We start from the raw sequence: 19,954 nt of genomic DNA on the forward strand, positions 1-19,954 counted from the left end.
ATAAATAACTTAAATAACTGAACAAAAATAAATAACTCTCAGCACAATTTTTTTTAAATACATTTATGTTGGTGACATTCGACCTGCATGTTTTTGCAATTACCTTGAGATCTGGTTACATTGGGTTACATTGAGTTGATTATTGTGTCCAATAATCATAATTTCTCTATTAAACCATTTTAGCTTCTTATTGTAAGGGATAATCAACTAGGGGCTATGCGTTCTCTGGAAGTAATGCACTGTGCAGAAGGTGGGTGCCACGACACGGAGCAGAGTGATGAAAAACAACCAGCGTCCACCAACTAACTCCCTTCTCACTTGTCTCAGAGCCCCGTTGTGGGGTGGCCGTAGTGAGTGATGGATGGGTGGGTCCACCAGACGCAGAGCAAGGGTCTCCATCCCGCCCACCACCCTCCTCCAATGACAACGACCCCCCAGCTGGAAGAGCAGAAAGAGGTGGAGCCGACAGCGAGACGGAGAGCGATGCAGACGACCCGTACGTTGTTTTTTTTCCTAGGTTGTTTAATGGTCGTTCGAAGGTGTGTCAGGTGACACACTACGAGTGGGATGTCAAAGGAAATAATGTTGTCTGTAGTCTTTGACACTATGGCTTTCGAGAACAGTCCATCACAAATGCTTGCATTGCAGTTGGAAAGACCAGTTCCTTTCAATTGCCCTGGCGTCATTGATTGTTGAATAATCTTAGTTTGATGGAGAGACCTACATAGAGAAAGTGTCATAGTTGTGTTTGTATACCATAGAATGTACCACTTAAAACCACAAAATTAGCTTGGTATTTAAGTGATGAAGAAGGATACAAGCTTTTTGCCCTCCTCAACCTTTCTTTATCCAGGTACAGTATGTTACTAATGGCATATTCTCTTGAAGAAATAGCTATTAGCACAGAATTGAAGATGATTGGAAAATCTGGCCATATTCACATTACGCTTCTGATTGGCAGGCCTTATTCACATTAAGTTTCTGATTGGCAGGCCTTATTCACATTAAGTTTCTGATTGGCAGGCCATATTCACATTAAGTTTCTGATTGGCAGGCCATATTCACATTAAGTTTCTGATTGGCAGGCCATATTCACATTAAGTTTCTGATTGGCAGGCCATATTCACACAGACTTTCTGATTGGCAGGCCGCTATCACATTGAGTTTCTGATTGGCAGGTTTTTTCCGGGTGTAGCCAATGATCCTGCCCCGTCTACGGGCCCTATCAAGAGGCGCACTCAGTCCCTCAGCGCCCTTCCCAAAGATGGAGACAGAAAGGTGAGCTCTCTGCTTGTCTGTCTCTGGCTTTTATTTTCTTATCTGTGTCTCTCAGTCCAATATCTCCCACTCACATACATTATGTGTCCTTCTCTCTGTGTGCTATTAGCTCAAACTAGAAATTGCCATTATCTACAGATCGAGGATCAGATTACCTGACCCCCAATCCCAATCTTACCATTAGGGGGCAAAAAAATAACTGACCCTGTATCAGTGATTAGGGGCAAATTCGACCTACTCCTTGTGGCTCATCCCTTCCATGCACCCCCTTATCACATGTATCTTTCTCTCTCTCTCTTTCTCTCTCTCTCTTAGAGGGAAAAGGACCACATTCGGCGGCCAATGAACGCGTTCATGATCTTTAGCAAGCGTCACCGGGCGCTGGTGCACCAGAGGCACCCCAACCAGGACAACCGCACGGTCAGCAAGATCCTGGGCGAGTGGTGGTACGCCCTGGGGCCCAAAGAGAAGCAGAAGTACCACGACCTCGCCTTCCAGGTACATACCAATGATGTATATAAACCCTGGATGACTGACAGGGGGCTCTGTATTGAAGCCACCGCACAGCCATCTTGGTACTCCTCCATTGTGAAAACAATTTTGATAGCTATAGAAATACATTTATTAATGTCTACATTCATCTTCTGTTACAGACACCTTAATGCAAATTCAATTATGTTAACTAAACATAAATCTAATAACAATATATTAAAATATTTATTTGAGAGTACTAATGTTACTGTCCCCACTACAAAAAAAAAACTTAAATACATGTAATTTTGTCCTTGAAACATTTATTTGAAATACTGTACAATTCCTTTCATTACTATGGACTGCTCCTACTGGGGAGTGCCAATATGGCCGACCGGTGTCTTCAAAGCCTCTCAGTAGCCAATACAAAGCATCAGCAATCCAGGGTTTATATACATCATTGGTACATATTAGAGGTCGACCGATTATGATATTTCAATGCCGATACCGATTATTCTAGGACCCCAAAAAAAGCAGATACCGATTAATTGGCCGGTTTTTATATATATATTTGTAATTATGACAGTTATCACAAATAAGACACATGGCTTTCCCTGGTGCCAATTCAATGAAATAGTCCCTCACTGGTGCTCTGCTTTTCTCTGCCATCTGTAAAATGAATATAATCGTACACACACACACACAGCTCTCTGACGTGACAATGATACTGAAGAGTCTGCTTAGGAGACACAAATACTCTCAAATGTTTGAATAATTAAAAAAACTAGAGTTGAAGTTACCTGTGATGAATGTTGAAAACAAAAACTGTCATTTCTATATGCAGGAAATCTTATTTTAATAATGGGTATGGTAAGCATTGACTACCAAAGTGTGACTCATAATTCCCATGACACCTTCCGGCAAAATCTGAAAAGCCGTTCCTTCATTCATTTATTCCATAGGATATTTTTAGATTCACTTCAAATAAGGTCTGTGTTTCGTGTAGGTTTACACCACCTTGCCAGTTTGATAACTGTGTAGATATCCATAGGACACAGTAACTCTGATCAATATTGGCAAAATATAAGAAAAAAAATGTTTTTTGCAGAGTGGATTTATTAAAATATGTTGACAAACGTTACCTTATCCTAGCCAGATTTACACGGGTATCAAAACGCAGAGGCGGTTTGAGCCTGCACGAAACAGACTTTATTTGAAGTAGATCAAGACATTCCCTATGGAAGACATGAACGGTAAAATAACGAAGGAACCCCTTTCATGTTTCGCCGCAAGTTATTCTATGAAATATGATGCGTTGACTGTTTCTCTCAATACCATTTGTATTTCGTATACCTTTGTCTATTGGATGTTCATATAGGCACTTTAGTATTGCCAGCCTAATCTCAGGAGTTGATAGGTTGGAAGTCATAAACAGCGCTGTGCCTCAAGCATTGCTAAAAGCTGCTGGCAAACGCAGTAAAGTGCTGTTTGAATGAATGCTTACGAGCCTGCTGCTGCCTACCACCCCTCAGTCAGACTGCTCTATCAAATGATAGACTAAATTATAATATAATAAACACACAGAAATACGAGCCTTTGGTCATTAATATGGTCAAATCTGGAAACTATAATTTTGAAAACAAAATGTTTATTCTTTCAGTGAAATTCAGAACTGTTCCGTATTTTATCTAACGGGTGGCATCCCTTTAAGTCTAAATATTGCTGTTACATTGCACAACCTTCAATGTTATGTCATAATTATGTAACATTCTGACAAATTAATTACGGTCTTTGTTAGGAAGAAATGGTCTTCACACGAGCCAGGTGGCCCAAACTGTTGCATATATACCTGAACGCAAAGAACTGACACAATATTGCTTGCTAAAATGAATTTATTTTAACTAAATATTCAAGTTAAAAAAATATACTTCTGTGTATTGATTTTAAGAAAGGCATTGATGTTTATGGTTAGGTACATTTGTGCAACGATTATGCTTTTTTCGCAAATGCGCTTTTGTTAAATCATCACCCGTTTGGCGAAATTAAAGTAGGCTGTGATTCGATAATAAATTAACAGGCACCGCATTGCGCAGGAGAAGCTAGTTAACCTAGTAATATCAACCATGTGTAGTTAACTAGGGATTACGTGAAGATTGATATTTTTTATAAGGTACGTTTAATGCTAGCTAGCAACTTACCTTGGCTCCTTTCAGCCACAAGTCCTTTTGATGCTGCACTCGTGTAACAGGTGGTCAGCCTGCCACACAGTCTCCTCGTGGATTGCAATGTAATTGGCCATAATCGGTGTCCAAAACGGCAGATTACCGACTGTTATGAAATCGGCCCTAATTAATCGGCCATGCCGGTCGGTTGACCTCTCATACAAATACCATACAGAAAAAAAACAGATCTGGGACCAGGCTATAATAATGATGTTTATATCAATTGATTGTATTGTTTATTGTGCCTTTCAATACACCCAAGGACTCTAAACCGGAGAATAGGATATTATGTTTTCTTTCTGTCCTTCCTTCTATCCTTTTCATGTTATGACTCTGTGTCTGACTCCATTTTCTCTCTCTCCCTCCATTCTCCCTCACTGTCTCCCAGGTGAAAGAGGCTCACTTCAAGGCCCACCCAGACTGGAAGTGGTGCAACAAGGACAGGAGAAAGTCCATCTCTGAGGGCCGAGAGACCCCAGGGGCCAAAGAGGCACGCGAGAGGAGCATGTCGGAGAGCACAGGTCAGAGTGCGTGTGTGTTAACGTGTGTGTGTGTGTGTTTGTACGTCTTTTTACTATAGGTGTGTTTTGTGTGTGTGTGTGTGTGTGTGCGTGTGTGTGTGCGTGTGTGTGCGTGTTTGTGTGTGTGTGTGTTTGCATGTCTTTTTACTATAGGTGTGTTTTGTGTGTGCTTATTTATCATCTTAAGGTCTTACACTTTACTTACAGGAAAATGTACATAGTAATGAGAGCACTTTGATGAAAAGGGTTCCATACTTATTTGTATATTTCCGTGCTCCACTCCTCTGAGGGTGCATGTATGTGAGTGGGTTTGTTTTTTCCTGTGCTTGTGCAAGCAATTTTTAAGCTTCTTGGTTGTGTGTAATTGTGTGATTGTGTGCTTGTATGAGTGTATTTGCTATTTTGGTATGTCTTGTATACAACGTCCTCTATTCTATTGGCCTGTTTCGCGGACAATGGACTAAATGGCAAGCTCATTTGAAAATCTCCATTGAATGTGCTTTTTCGTCCAGGAGTGAATCTGTGTCTGGGAGACCAGCCCTGTTTAATGTGATTTTACTAAGACTATTTTACCCCCCTCCTCCGCCGTAGAGCCTGAGTCAGTCTCTCAGGGAATGGAGGCGAAGGGTGCGGCAGGCCCGGACTGGCCTGGGGGCTCTGAGCGTCATGCGGGCGCCTACAGTGGTCAGCTCCCTCGCCCCCGGGCCTTCTCCCAGAGTGCAGTACACAGCCTGGAGAGGAGGGAGCGGGCCAGAGATGTGGAGAAGGTACTGATATAGTTGGTGGCATTACTTTTTCTTCTGTTCTACCTGTTTTGTACGCCATTTTCTCCCCTTTTTTTTGTCTTTCATTTTTCATTTCATCTTTCTTCTCTCTCTGTTTAGTAATAGTTTTCCAGTAAAATACTGCATTTGATCTAAAAGCACTTAGCATAGTAAATAGGAAACTCCCTCACCACCAATGTCTAGCACCCACACCCAGGTCATGCACTGCGGCTATTTTGAGCCAAACCTTCTATCACAGTGGAGCTAACTTCTAGCTCTGTGTTTCACTCTCAGTTGTGTCGAGATGGGGCAGGCTCATTCCGCAGCCGCCCCCCTACTCTCTCCCTGACACAGTGTGGGGCCAGCGAGGACGTGACCAGCGACGAGGAGCGCATGGTCATCTGTGAGGAAGAGGGGGACGATGATGTCATGGGTGAGGTCGCAGTCATATTTAGTGTGGCTACCATAGAATTAGGAAGTAGAATAAAAAAAAAATTTAAAGCAGGAAATGCATCACCTATGGCTCTACCGCCATTCATTTCAATTAGACTGGTTTGGATTTCTCCCTGACCGAAATGGCCTCCGTTATCGTTCCATTTTGGAACTTGGAAGGTTAATGGCATAGCCTTTCTAGTAATTTAATAGGATCTCTATGGTGACTACTCTGTGTGCCCACTGTCTCATTCTCTGAAATAAAATAGATTCCCTATTAGATTCCCTAATAGATTCCCTATTCTATTTACACTGCATTCTGAAACTATTCAGCCTTATTCTAAAATGGATTAATATTATTTTTGTTTATAAAACCGTTTTTTATACATTTTTTCAAAATATTTAATTTTTCAAATAAAATAATAAGTATTCAGACCCTTTGCTATGAGACTCAAAATTGACCCCAGGTGCATCCTGTTTTGACAACTTGATTGGAGTCCACCTGTGGTAAATTCAATTGATTGGACATGATTTGGATTGGCTTATGGTTTATATTTAGGTCCCACAGTTGACAGTGCATATCAAAGCAAAAACCAAGCCATGAGGTTGAAGGAATCGTCCGTAGAGCTCCAAGACAGGATTATGTCAAGGCACAGATCTACCATTTCTGCAGCATTGAAGGTCCCCAAAAACACTGGCCTCCATAATTCTTAAATGGAAGAAGTTTGGAACCACCAAGACTCTTCCTACAGCTGGCTGCCCGTCCAAACTGAGCAATCTGGAGAGAAGCGTCTTGGTCAGGGAGTTGACCAAGAACCTGATGGTCACTCTAAGAGAGCTCCAGAGTTCCTCTGTGGAGATCGAAGAACCTTCCAGAAGAACAACCATCTCTGCAGCACTCTACCAATCAGGCCTTTATGGTGCAGTTGGAGACAGAAGCCATTCCTCAGTAAAACGCACATGACAGCCCGCTTGGAGTTTGCCAAAAGGCACCTAAAGGTCTCTCAGACCATGAGAAACAAGATACTCTGGTCTGATGAAACCAAGATTGAACTCTTTGGCCTGTGCAGGGACTGGGAGACTAGTCAGGATCGAGGGAAAGATGAACTTAGAAAAGTACAGCGAGATATTTGATGAAAACTTGCTGAGGACTTCAGACTGGAGCAAAGTTTCACCTTCCAACAGGACAACAATCCTAAGCACACAGCCAAGACAACGCAGGAGTGACAAGTCTCTGAATGTCCTTGAGTGGCCCAGCCACAGCCTGGAATTGAACCCGATCGAACATCTCTGGAGAGACCTGAAAATAGCTGTGCAGTGACGCTTCCCATCCCACCTGACAGCGCTTGAGAGAAGAGAAGAAGAAGAATGGGAGAAAATAATTAATATAGAAGAATGGGAGAAACTCCCCAAATACAGGTGTGCCAAGCTTGTAGCGGCATACATAAGAAGACTCGAGGCTGTAATTGCTGCTGTTTTTGCTTTGTCATGATAGGGTATTGGGTGTAGATTGATAATCCATTTTAGAATAAGGCTGTAGCCTAACAAAATGTGGAAAAAGTCAAGGGGTCTGAATACTTACCGAATGCGCTGTATATGGTCTTAATGCTGCTCTATAGCTGTTCTGTGGCACCTCAATGTCTTGCACATTTAGTCTATATATGTTTTACTACAGTAACTATCCTAGAGACAACTCCTATAGCTGCTGTGTTGCTGGTCTGTCTCATATTGGTCCGTTTTTAATGGCACATTCACTATTGTTTTATTTCCATGTCTTTACTGTCCTATCTTGTCTGATTGGACCTATCGGATCATCTTTATCTCCAGAGGACTCGTGCCCTGAGGGATCCATAGACCTCAAGTGTAAAGAGAGAGTGACTGACAGTGACGAGGATGAGCCGGATGGACAGGTACTCTACACGTTTAGCCGTATAGCCTCTTAGCCCTTTGGACTGTAGGTGCTATGAACTAGCTACAATTTAGATTTCATGGGTAATGGAATTGCCAAATGAAGTAGCATAGCCATATTGAATTTGAACAGATATATATTCAATTCCCACTCTTTCCTCCCACACATGCTAAGATGGTGTGAGTCTGATCTGTTTCATTCCCCCACCAGTTTTGAATTCTACACTGGTGCACTGAGAGACTTAATTGAGGAGGGACCTTAGTTAATGTTTCTCTTTGATCTCTCCCCGTCCAGCGAGTCTTCCAGCCAGTGGTCCGCTCCTCTCTCCCCTATGCCACCAGCACCTCCCACGCCGACTCTCACTCCGACTCTACCAAGGGGAACACAGGGGGGAGCACTGGAGAGAGCTCTGAGAGGAAGAGAAAACGAGGGATGGAGGGAGGAGAAGAGGGAAGTGGAGAATCCAAAAGAGGAGGTGGAAGGGGGCAGGTTCCCTCTAATTCCATCCCTGGATCGGCGCCCTTCAACTCGACCCCCGCTCTGGGTTATGGACTCACCCAGGTGCTCAGTGCAGTCCGGATGGCCCCCACCATGGTGACCAATGTGGTATGCCCCATCGCCAGCACGCCCATCCCTATCACCAGCAAGCCAAGGGAAGGCCCCATCGCCCTCAGTGCCCTCCCTGGGGAGAAGAAAGCCACGCTTCTGATTGGTGGACCGGGAGCAGTAGGTGGGCCTATCACAGCAGGGGGTGGGTACTTGTCCTCGTCCTCTCCCAATCCCGTGAGTGTGGGGCCGGGGGGGCTGCAGGTCACCAGTCTAGTGCTGGGAGGAGCTTTCCCCAACCAGTCTATACAGCTCATAGCCCCGCCTCAGCATCTCTTAAGCCCCACCCACAGCACCCTGCCACTTCCCCTCCCCCTGCTGCAGCCCCAGTTCCTTCCTGCCGCCTCTCTCACCTCCGCTGGCGGTGCCAAGCCTGGCCTCACCCAGGTGCAGTACATCCTGCCCATGCTGTCTTCTGTCAGTGCCAACCCCAAGAGCCCCTCCCCCCAGCTAACCCAGCAGCCAACCGGCGTCCTCACGCTGCCCTCCACTCCGCCCACCCATGTCTTCCAGGCCAATGGAATACATTCGGGGGCAGGAGCGGGAATAAGATATGCCGCAGTGGGAGGGGTCAGTCCTGGAGCAAGAGGTGAGAGAGAGGAGTGATTGGCTGACAGGGATGGAAAGGGGGTGGACCTATGGAAAAGGGGAGGGTACTTTGCTATATACAAGGGGATATGCTTACAACCATCCAAGATTCATACAGTTGAAGTCGGAAGTTTACATACACTTAGGTTGGAGTCATTAAAACTCGTTTTTCAACCACTCCACAAATTTCTTGTTAACCTCTCTGGGATATTCGGGACGGTAGCATCCCACCTCAACAACAGCCAGTGAAAGTGCAGGGCGCCAAATTCAAAACAACAGAAATCCCATAATAAAAATTCCTCAAACAAGTATTTCACACCATTTTAAAGATAAACTTGTTGTAAATCCAGCCACAGTGTCCGATTTCAAAAAGGCTTTACGACGAAAGCACACCAAACGATTATGTTAGGTCAGTACCTAGTCACAGAAAAACACAGCCATTTTTCAGTCACAAAAAGCAGAAATATAGATAAAATTAATCACTAACCTTTGATGATCTTCATCAGATGACACTCATAGGACTTCATGTTACACAATACATGTATGTTTTGTTCGATAAAGTTCATATTTATATCCAAAAACCTCAGTTTACATTGGCGTGTTACGTTTAGTAGTTCCAAAACATCCGGTGATTTTGCAGAGAGCCACATCAATTTACAGAAATACTCATAATAAACATGGCTAAAAGATACAAGTGGAATTTTAGATCCACTTCTCCTTAATGCAACCGCAGTGTCAGATTTCAAAAAAGATTTACCGAAAAAGCACACCATGCAATAATCTGAGTACGGCGCTCAGACAACAAAGCAAGCCATACAGATATCCGCCATGTTGTGGAGTCAACAAAGTCATAAATAGCATTATAAATATTAACTTACCTTTGATGCTCTTCATCAGAATGCACTCCCAGGAATCCCAGTTCCACAATAAATGTTTGATTTGTTCGATAAAGTTAATCATTTATGTCCAAATACCTCCGGCAGACCTCTTAATCATTCAGCTCCCATTCCCCCCTCCTTTACAGTAGAATCATCAAGCAAGGTTCTAAAGACTGTTGACATATAGTGGAAGCCTTAGGAAGTGCAATATGACCCAATTTCCACTGTATATTGGATAGGCGAAGAGTTGAAAAACTACAAACCTAAGATTTCCCACTTCCTGGTTGGATTTTTTCTCAGGTTTTTATTTCTGCCATATGAGTTATGTTACACTCACAGACATCAATCAAACAGTTTTAGAAACTTCAGAGTGTTTTCTATCCAAATCGACTAATTATATGCATATTCTAGCTTTTAGGACTGAGTAGCAGGCAGTTTACTTTGGGCACCTTTTTATCCAAGCTACTCAATACTGCCCCCCTGTCCCAAAGAAGTTAACAAACTATAGTTTTGGCAAGTCGGTTAGGACATCTACTTTGTGCATGACACAAGTCATTTTTCCAACAATTGTTTATAGACAGATTATTTCACTTATAGTTCACTGTATCACAATTCCAGTGGGTCAGAAGTTTACATACACTAAATTGACTGTGCCTTTAAACAGTTTGGAAAATTCCAGAAAATTATGTCATGGCTTTAGAAGGTTCTGATAGGATAATTGAGTTTGAGTCAATTGGAGGTGTACCAGTGGATGTATTTCAAGGCCTACCTTCCTTGCTAAGTACCTCTTTGCTTGACATTATGGGAAAATCAAAAGAAATCAGCCAACATCTCAGAAACATTTTTTCCAAACACCTGAAGGTACCACGTTCATTTGTACAAACAATAGTACAATAGTATAAACTCCATGGCAGCCGTCATACCGCTCAGGAAGGAGACGCATTCTGTCTCCTAGAGATGAACGGACTTTGGTGCAAAAAGTGAATCAAATCAATCCCAGAACAACAGCAACGGACCTTGTGAAGATGCTGGAGGAAACGGATACAAAAGTATCTATATCCACAGTAAAACAAGTCCTATATCGCCACTGCTCCAAAACCACCATAAAAAAAGCCAGACTACAGTTTGCAACTGCACATGGGGACAAAGATCGAACTTTTTGTAGAAATTTCTTCTGGTCTGATGAAACCAAAATAGAACTGTTTGGCCATAATGACCATTGTCATGTTTGGAGGAAAAAGGGGGAGGCTTGCAAGCTGAAGACACCATCCCAACCATGAAGCACGGGGGTGGCAGCATCATGTTGTGGGGTGCTTTGCTGCAGGAGGGTCTGGTGCACTTCACAAAATAGATGGCATCAAGAGAAAGCAAAATGATGTGGATATATTGAAGCAACATCTCAAGACATCAGTCAGGAAGTTAAAGCTTGGACGCAAATGGGTCTTCCAAATGGACAATGACCCCAAGCATACTTCCAAAGTTGGGGCAAAATGGCTTAAGGACAACAAAGTCAAGGTATTGGAGTGGCCATCACAAAGCCCTGACCTCAATCCTATAGAAATTTGTGGGCAGAACTGAAAAAGAGTGTGTGAGCAAGGAGGCCTACAAACCTGACTCAGTTACACCAGCTCTGTCAGGAGGAATGGGCCAAAATTCACCCAATTTATTGTGGGAAGCTTGCGGAAGGTTACCCAAAAAGTTTGACCTAAGTTAAACAATTTAAAGGCAATGCTACCAAATACTAATTGAGGGTATGTAAACTTCTGACCCACTGGGAATGTGGTGAAATACATAAAAGCTTAAATAAATAATTCTCTCTACTATTATTCTGACATTTCACATTCTTAAAATAAAATGGTGATCCTAAATGACCTAAAACAGGGAATATTTACTTGGATTAAATGTCAGGAATTGTGAAAAACTGAGTTTAAATGTATTTGGCGAAGGTGTATGTAAACTTCCGACTTCAACTGTATGTCTAAGTGTTATTTTGGGGGGGGGGGAAATTAGTTGAAGTCCCCTTCAATCCCAGAATACGTGTAACCTTCCATTTAGTCTCGCATATCCCTGCTCTTTAATATTACCTGTAAGTGAGTACATTTACATGCAACCAAATAATTCAATATTAATCGGATTATGGCAGTAGACAGATTATGCAACACTTTACGCTGCTTATCTTCATCAGCATAAGGTCAAAATCGAAGTGAGCAATACACAGATTAAAACAGCTGGTTTTCAGAACAATCTTTCAAATGATTAGGACATGTTAAAACCTTAATCGACGTTCCAGCGGTGGAACCAAATGGTGGAACCAAATGATTCGCTGTGGTTGAACATTTTATTTTGATTGGTGATTTCCTGCATTTATCAGAGTGCCATCAGGTAGCCTGATTTCAGATGTGTCCATGTGTGAACAGGATTATTAGGGAAATCGTTCTTCTTGCAAAGCATGTAAATGTTTTCATCAAACTGTTATGCTAATCTAACTATCTCCAATATTTGCATACTCCGGGAGAGAGAATTCGTCACCTTATGATTGTCATTAGTTGTCATGTCAACAGTCTTACCTCAACTGCTCTCTCTGTCTCTCTGTTTCTCTCTTTATTTCTCTCTCTCTGTTTCTCTTTCTTTCTCTCTCTCTCTCTCTCTCTCTCTCTCTCTCTCTCTCTCTCTCTCTCTCTCTCTCTCTCACTCTCTCTCTCTCTCGCTTTCATCAGCCCAAGCCCAGTCTCCAGTCTTGCAGAGCAAGATGTTGGTTCCCATGGCAACAGTGAGAACAGGCTCTACTCCTCCTCAGCCCATCTCCCACGTGGCCCCTCCCCTTCCTGTGCAAAATGGTGCTCTACCAGGAAACAAGGTAGTGGTTATTACACACAAGCATACCACAGAACAGCAACTTGTAGACCTCTTTCCGGAATAAAAGGCTTGAACATCAGTCAAATACATAGGCACACACTGTGATGATCACAATATAGGCATTAAGCAAACATGATCTACAGTTCAATTTATTGTTACTGAGGGAATAAAACCACAACTCTGATGGTGCAAGTATGCATGTGGACCACTAGCCTCCTTGCTGACCTGTGTGTGTGTGTGTGTTATCCTGCACAGATCATCCACATCGCCCCCATGCCAATGGTCCAGACAAATGTCCACCCTGCTGGAGCAGTGCATCCTGGGAGTCCCTTCCCTGTATCCATGGCAACAGCCACTGTGATGACTCCGGGCATCAAACCCCCCCAGACTGTGTTGCTGACCTCGCCTCCAACAAGGTACTCACTTTAAACCTACAATAAACGTCTGATTATACAGTATGTTCAGTGCATTCGGAAAGTATTCTCATCAAGTGTCCTCATCAATCTATACACAATGCCCCATAATGACAAAGCAAAAACAGGTGTTTAGAAATGTTTGCAAATGTATTCAGACCCTTTACTATGTGACTCGAAATTGAGCTCTGGGGCATCCTGTTTCCATTGATCATCCTTGAAATGTGTCTACAACTTGATTGGAGTCCACTTGTGGTAAATTCAATTGATCGGACATGATTTGGAAAGGCACACACCTGTCTATATTTAGGTCCCACAGTTGACAGTGCATGTCAGAGCAATACCCAAGCCTTGACATCAAAGGAATTGTTCGTAGAGCTCCGAGGCAGGATTGTGTCGAAGCACAGATATGGGGAAGGGTACCAAAACATTTCTGCAGCATTGAAGGTCCCCAAGAACATAGTGGCCTCCATCATTATTAAATGGAAGAAGTTTGGAACCACCAAGACTCTTCCTAGAGCTGACCACCTGGTCAAACTGAGCAATCGGGGGAGAAGGGGGTGACCAAGAGCGCAATGGTCACATTGACAGAGCTCCAGAGTTCCTCTGTGGAGATGGGAGAACCTTCCAGAAGGACACCCAGCAATCAGGCCTTTATGGTGGAGTTGCCAGACAGAAGCCACTCCTCAGTAAAAGGCACATGACAGCCTGCTTTGAGCCAAAAGTCACCTAAAGACTCTCAGACCATGAGAAACAAGATTCTTTGGTCTGATGAAACCAAGATTGAACTCTTGGGCCTGAATGCCAAGAGTCACGTCTGGAGGACACCTGGCATCATCCCTACGGTGGTGAAGCATGGTGGTGGCAGCATCATGCTGTGGGGATGTTTTTCAGGGGCAGGGACTGGGAGACAGGATCGAGGGAAAGATTAATGGAGCAAAGTACAGAGAGATCCTTGATGAAAGCCTGTTCCAGAGCGTTCAGGACCTCAGACTGGGGCAAAGGTCCACCTTCCAACAGGACAACAACCCTAAGCACGCAGCCAAGACAAAGCAGGAGTGGTTTCAGGTCAAGTCTCTGAATGTCCTTGAGTGGCCCAGCCACAGCCCGGACTTGAACCCGATTTAACATCTCTGGAGAGACCTGAAAATAGCTGTGCAGCGACGATCCCTATCCAACCTGATAGAGCTTGAGAGGATCTGCAGAGAAGAATGGGAGAAACTCCCCAAATATAGCTGTGCCAAGCTTGTAGTGCCATACCCAAGAAGACTCGGGGCTTTAATTGCTACCAAAGCTGATTCAACAAAGTACTGAGTAAAGGATCCTTATGTAAATGTGATATTTCAATTTCTAAAAAACAGTTTTTCCTTTGTCATTATGGGGTACTGTATGTAGATTGAGGGGGGAAAAAACAATTTAACCAATTTTAGAGTAAGGCTGTAGCGTAACAAAATGTGGAAAAAGTCAATGGGTCTGAATACTTTCCAATGCACTGTATGTCCCACTATTACTTTCACATGGCAGTTGCTTTTAGTTTATTGTGGCTGGTCAATTGACCTTCATCAAAACAGTGTGTTCATAGCTAACCCATCTTCTTTTTGTCTCTTCTTCACTCTAGGATCACTTATGTCCAATCCAGCACTGGAGTGGTCTCCACGGCAACGGTCCAGGCCCCTCTCTCTCCAGGACCCGCCTACCTGCCGTCGTCCCTGACGTCTCTGGGCTTCACCGCCATTGCTCCGGCCGGCCAAGCCCTGATGCAGCCTCTCGTAGCGGGCCAACCGCCCTTACTAGCCCCAGCCCTTTCCCCTGGAGCCCTGGGGACGGGACGTCAACTCCTCACCGCCATCTACCCGGCCCCAAGCATCACCCTAGCGTCAGGTGTGGTCGCCATGACCTCCGTGCCCCCCAATTTGGCTCAAGAAGTGTCTGGCCAATCATCAGCCTCGGCTGTCGGCGTGCAGGGTTCAAAGGACGTTACCCGGTCACATGAAGAGGGAATGCCACACCTGACTGCAGAGTTGGAGCAAAAGTCACAGGTGGAGGGCCAGGCCCAACGGAAGAACAAGGCTCAGATAAAGAAAGAGAATACGACGGAGGATGTCGAGGCATATAGCAAACCTGGTGCTAACTCAATGGCTATGTCCAGCAGCAATATACCAACAGGTACGTCGAAACTGTAGTCCGCCTCCCTTCACTTTCACGCCTCCATTTCTCCTTCCACCTCCCCTCTCTTCCCTTCTATGCTTATGGCCTTTTTGAATGTACTTTCAGTGCATGTATTTTGCTATAGTTGCCTCTTTTATAACTAGCTATGTTACAATATATTATTACTAGGAGTCATGGGCCACTATTGTGCATTTTCCTGCAGGGAGTGAAGAAGACGGTGGTCGAGCCAGCCACATGAAAGAAGAGAATACGGACGATGACCGAGATTATGCCAGAGGGAATGGAGAGAGGGAGAGGGAGATAAAGAAGGAGAGTGGGACGCCTGAACCAGAGGAGTCCAGGGAGGCAGAGGATTGGCCCCATGAGGGAAACAACAAAGGGGACAGTGGCAACGGGGGCCACAGCAAAGAGGTACGAGACTCTGGGTTTTGCTGAAGATTAAGCACCCATCGAAAACAATGACTTCTGTAGAGATTGCAAAACGCAATGCAAACAATTGGATTATCGCGATGTAAACAATTATCACAAGCACTTATCAAGGACAAGGCTTTCTCACTCTCTCTCTCTCTCTCTCTCTCTCTCTCTCTCCAGGCTGGACCGAGGGAACCTCTCCACCCTACCACAGGACTGGACCCTCCTCCGCCTCCCCTACAGACTGACAGGGACGTGCCCCCCTCAGCCAAGAAGACCAAATTCCGCCCCCCGCCGCTCAAAAAGCCCTCAGACGCCATTGAAAAGTGAGTGACAGGGATGGGGGGAGGGGTGCAATGGGAGGATCTGAAAACACATCACCATCGCGTTGCTTCTCTCTGTTGTCACTATGTGGTACATTTTTGACAGTTGACAGTTAAGACCAAGTGGAGAAGAATTTGTAGCCAGGGAATCAGTTGGTTGGAGCTTGGTGCTTACATCACTAGTGTTGAGAGTTCGATCCAGACCCGGCGACAGGATAACGTGACTAAGGGGGCAGTTGAAATTGGCATTTTGGGGGGGGGGGGGGTTTCTTGCATTTGGAATTACATTGGATTCTGTTTACATCATGCTGCACCACAATAAACATGAAGCTCAAATGCAGAGACTCTGAGATCATTGAGGGCTTTGTGACCGGTTGGCGCGATCGGTAGCCTTTCTCCATTGTACTGCATCAGCGTTAAATAGGGTTCCCTCTAGCAGTCGTAAGGACAAAGATTCAACAGGAGGCATGCAGGTAGCATTGCAAATGAGTTGGATTTATTTACACAGCGCTGGTGTTTCGGAGATGACGATGATATTTACAAATGTACGGGCACTTAAATACATTTGGCCACACATGTTCTCGCTCGTTCACACAACGTTAAACATGACGGAGGAACCGGACACATGCTCCCAGAATGAGAAATGGACAGGAAACTGGTAAATGCAATGAAGTAAATCAAACATTGGTGTGCTCTCCAAAACAACGTTTCCACTTGGAGAATGGTATGAATCCGTATTATACTGAATGACTTATCCGCATCTCCTTAACCAACCTAAATGAATGGGGGAGTATGTTGGGATTAAAAGTAACTTTGCGAGTATATTGGCATTAAAAGTAACTTCACTGATGAATATATATAGTTCGCGGAGCATTGATTAACAGGGACAACCAATTGACACAATGAAACAAATAGTGCTCACGAATTAGCGCGTGTCAGTGCTCTAATAGTGGAGAGAGACGTGGCTATACAGCGTCTTTGCTTATTCTGGTCTCGACATTTTTAAATGATGCTCGAGACACGTTCCTCCCAAGTCGGCAGGAACCTCAATAACATTGCCAGGATGTAGCAGTGGTCAGTCTCCCTTCAACTGAAATGAATACGGTTCAGTATTTCTAAACCACCCCCCCCCTTAAACGCACATATTGCCCAAACTAATGGACATGTGACGGCGAGGCAGAATGGCACATTCCATGTGAGCACTGGACACATGCTGCATATTGACCAACATGCTGTGGATGACACTCCATACGGTTGACCCCGGGGCAGATGAACACTTTGCCCAGGCCCTAAACACAATCCACTAAACTTTTGGCGATGGGGCATAAACTTCCACGTATGGGCCTTTGTTGAAGCAAGTTAAGGGAGCATTCTCTCCTGAAAGGTACACAGTGGACACTGGGGTTGTCCCCAGCAGTGACACAACTTCCATGCCACACCCAGGAACATATTGCGGTGCAGTCATTTTCCCGTGGAAAGGGTCAGAGCACATCCTCTCCAGGCTCCGGAGACACTCCTGCAGAGTCCCCCCCCCCTCCCTATAGGAACAAGAGAGAACCAGGAAGGAGACAGTTGAGTCTCCAACACGGCGTCCTCACCAGGGCCGGACTGGTAAACTTGAACCCGCCCTTACAGTATAAATCAAAAAACGACAGGCAGTGGCGTATCACATTATTCACTTAGTCTACCGCAAAGATGAGAAGTGTTTTCCCCCCCCTGCTTTTTATGGAAACCCAGAGGAGTCATACCTAACCGCCCCAGTGGCTTTCGAGAGCCCCCCTACACACACTGCGGTGCTCTCTCCACAGTGGAGATGCATCTTTTTTTTTGACCCAACCTGTCACACTATTTTTATATAGTGAAAGTAAAACTGAGGTGCACAAGCCCCTTTATTTAGCCCACTCGTGGAACCGGGTACGTTTGGATCCCAACATGGGTGTCATAAAATTAAACTATATTTCAACTGTACAGGGTCCTGTCGGGGTCCTATTTCGAGGAGCGCTTTGCCGAGCTGCCAGAGTTCAGACCAGAAGAGGTGCTGCCCTCTCCCACCCTCCAGAGTCTGGCCACCTCCCCCCGAGCCATACTGGGCAGCTACCGGAAGAAGAGGAGGAACTCCACAGGTGAGAGAGTGAGAGAGATTTTGTTGTGATGTGAGGTTTGTCCTACATTTTGCCTCTTGGTAGGCCGTCATTGTAAATAAGAATTTGTTCTTAGTTGACTTGCCTAGTTAAATCAAACAAAATGTTCAAAAAGTGCTTCTGCTTCCACATAAATACATAGAATCAGTTGAGAAGAACACCCCATTATACACACCCCTCCCCACTCACACAAAAAAAGCTCATAAGTTCATGTCAGGCAAGACTGCGACCAGGTGGCAGTTCCACACGATTAAAGAGATACTTTGGGATTCTGGCAATGCTAGCATATACCCATACACTTCCAGTCATTGCGCTAACATTGTATAACGCTTTCAATTTCACGGCTTCCGAGTGGCGCAGAGGTCTCAGGCCCTGCATCTCAGTGCTCGAGGCTTAACTGAAGAGAACCTGGTTCGAATCCAGGCTGTATCACAACCGGCCGTGATTGGGAGTCCCATAGGGCGGCGCACAATTGGCCCAGCGTCGTCCGGGTTTGGCCGGTGTCATTGTGAATAAGAATTTGTTCTTAAACTGACTTGCCAGGGTTAAATGAAAAACGGATTTAGGATTAGCTCGCAAAACTTAACTTCCTTCATACTGAACACAGAGACATTTAAAATGGTATTCGTAAGTTCATCTGACTTTGTGGAAGTAGATAAAGGGCTTCATTGCCAAAATCCCAAAGTATCTCTTTAAGGCCTTACATGCCAGCTTCAGTCTGCCTCTATGTCTCCCTTGCTGTTAAGCACTTTTATTGACAGGGGGACAAACTGATGTTTATAACTGTTCAGCCTGCATCTAGGCACCATATAACGCCTCATCGCTGGCATTAGCTGGAACTCTGCGTATGGGGTCCGATATGACCTTTCTAGCCTGTCTGATGACGGTCTCCTGGAAAATGAACCGGAGAGAGGAGGGAAGTCTCATGCCAAATACTCTTCCCTGCTGTCTTGGTCAGTCTCAAGATTAAGGCTTTGAGCTGCACTGTCGGGTTAAACCTTATCCTGAAACAAGCATGACTGGGGAGAGAGTTGTCGAACATATTCAAAAGAAAATGTATTAAGAATCTAGCACGGCCGCTAAAATGAATTCGAACAGATTTCTTTCCTCCGTTAAAAACAGAGGTAGGATATATTGTGGTTGCGTGTTCTATTGGATTCTGTGGTTAAAACACCTTCTCTTCATCCTCTATCCTCCGCCTCCTTCTTCACTCACTCCCATCTCCTTTTCCTCTGTATCTTCCTCCTCCCCCTCTTCTGTATCATTCTCCCCCCATTCTCTTGTTCTTCCTCCTCTTCTCCTCCTCCCCTTCAGACCTGGACTCGTCTGCAGAGGACCCCAGCTCTCCCAGGAGGAAGGCTGCCGCTCGGAGCCGTCTCTCCAGCTGCAGCTCGGAGCCCAACACACCAAAGAGCGAGGTCAAGTGTGAGGGGGACATCTTCACCTTCGACAGAGCTGGTATGTAGTGTGGAGTGTACGGAGGTCTGTTATAGGTGATGTCTTGTGTCCTAAATGGTGCCTTCTGGAGTGCACTACTTTTGGCTAGGCCCCTGTAGTTTTTTCCTTAGTTAGTTTTCCTTTCCTCCTCGCATTCTTTTCTCACTCATCAGTTTGGATTCCCCTCGGTGCCTCCTCTTTTCTCCATTCTTCTCATCCCTCTCTTCTCTCAATCACCACCCTCTCCTCTCACTCTCTCTTCATATTACTCATGCTTCTCAACTATCTCTCATCCCTCCCTTCTCTCAACCACCGTCATTTCTCTACCGTAGGTGCTGAGTCTGAGGATGTCCTGGGGGAGATGGACAAAGTGCCGTATTCCTCTCTCCGGAGGACTCTGGACCAGCGCAGGGCTCTCGTTATGCAGCTCTTCCAGGAACACGGCTTCTTCCCTTCAGGTAACCACCCGGCACCATCTGCTTCTCTCATTGGCTCATGTAGCCAAATTGTTGACTGTCAGTGGTCACCTTGTATA

At 44.9% G+C, this 19,954-nt stretch overlaps 1 protein-coding gene across 3 annotated transcripts in view; it reads left to right on the forward strand.

Moving 5' to 3' along the window:
- The window catches only part of cica (capicua transcriptional repressor a), a 37,957-nt gene that overhangs the window by 15,046 nt on the left and 2,957 nt on the right, over positions 1–19,954 (forward strand). Inside the window, exons 4-19 of one of the 3 annotated variants that reach the window (XM_031793637.1) lie at positions 328–496; positions 1,179–1,278; positions 1,594–1,776; positions 4,360–4,492; positions 5,084–5,259; positions 5,551–5,689; positions 7,516–7,598; positions 7,892–8,792; positions 12,387–12,526; positions 12,781–12,941; positions 14,557–15,104; positions 15,310–15,518; positions 15,699–15,844; positions 17,813–17,964; positions 19,297–19,440; positions 19,752–19,877. In XM_031793637.1, coding sequence (XP_031649497.1) covers positions 328–496; positions 1,179–1,278; positions 1,594–1,776; positions 4,360–4,492; positions 5,084–5,259; positions 5,551–5,689; positions 7,516–7,598; positions 7,892–8,792; positions 12,387–12,526; positions 12,781–12,941; positions 14,557–15,104; positions 15,310–15,518; positions 15,699–15,844; positions 17,813–17,964; positions 19,297–19,440; positions 19,752–19,877 — 3,510 coding nt within the window. The remainder of the gene's footprint in view (positions 1–327; positions 497–1,178; positions 1,279–1,593; positions 1,777–4,359; positions 4,493–5,083; positions 5,260–5,550; positions 5,690–7,515; positions 7,599–7,891; positions 8,793–12,386; positions 12,527–12,780; positions 12,942–14,556; positions 15,105–15,309; positions 15,519–15,698; positions 15,845–17,812; positions 17,965–19,296; positions 19,441–19,751; positions 19,878–19,954) is intronic. The other 2 variants (XM_031793638.1, XM_031793639.1) reach the window with 2 other exon arrangements.

Source organism: Oncorhynchus kisutch, linkage group LG17, assembly GCF_002021735.2.
Source record: "Oncorhynchus kisutch isolate 150728-3 linkage group LG17, Okis_V2, whole genome shotgun sequence".
In the NCBI taxonomy this organism is placed as follows: domain Eukaryota; kingdom Metazoa; phylum Chordata; class Actinopteri; order Salmoniformes; family Salmonidae; genus Oncorhynchus; species Oncorhynchus kisutch.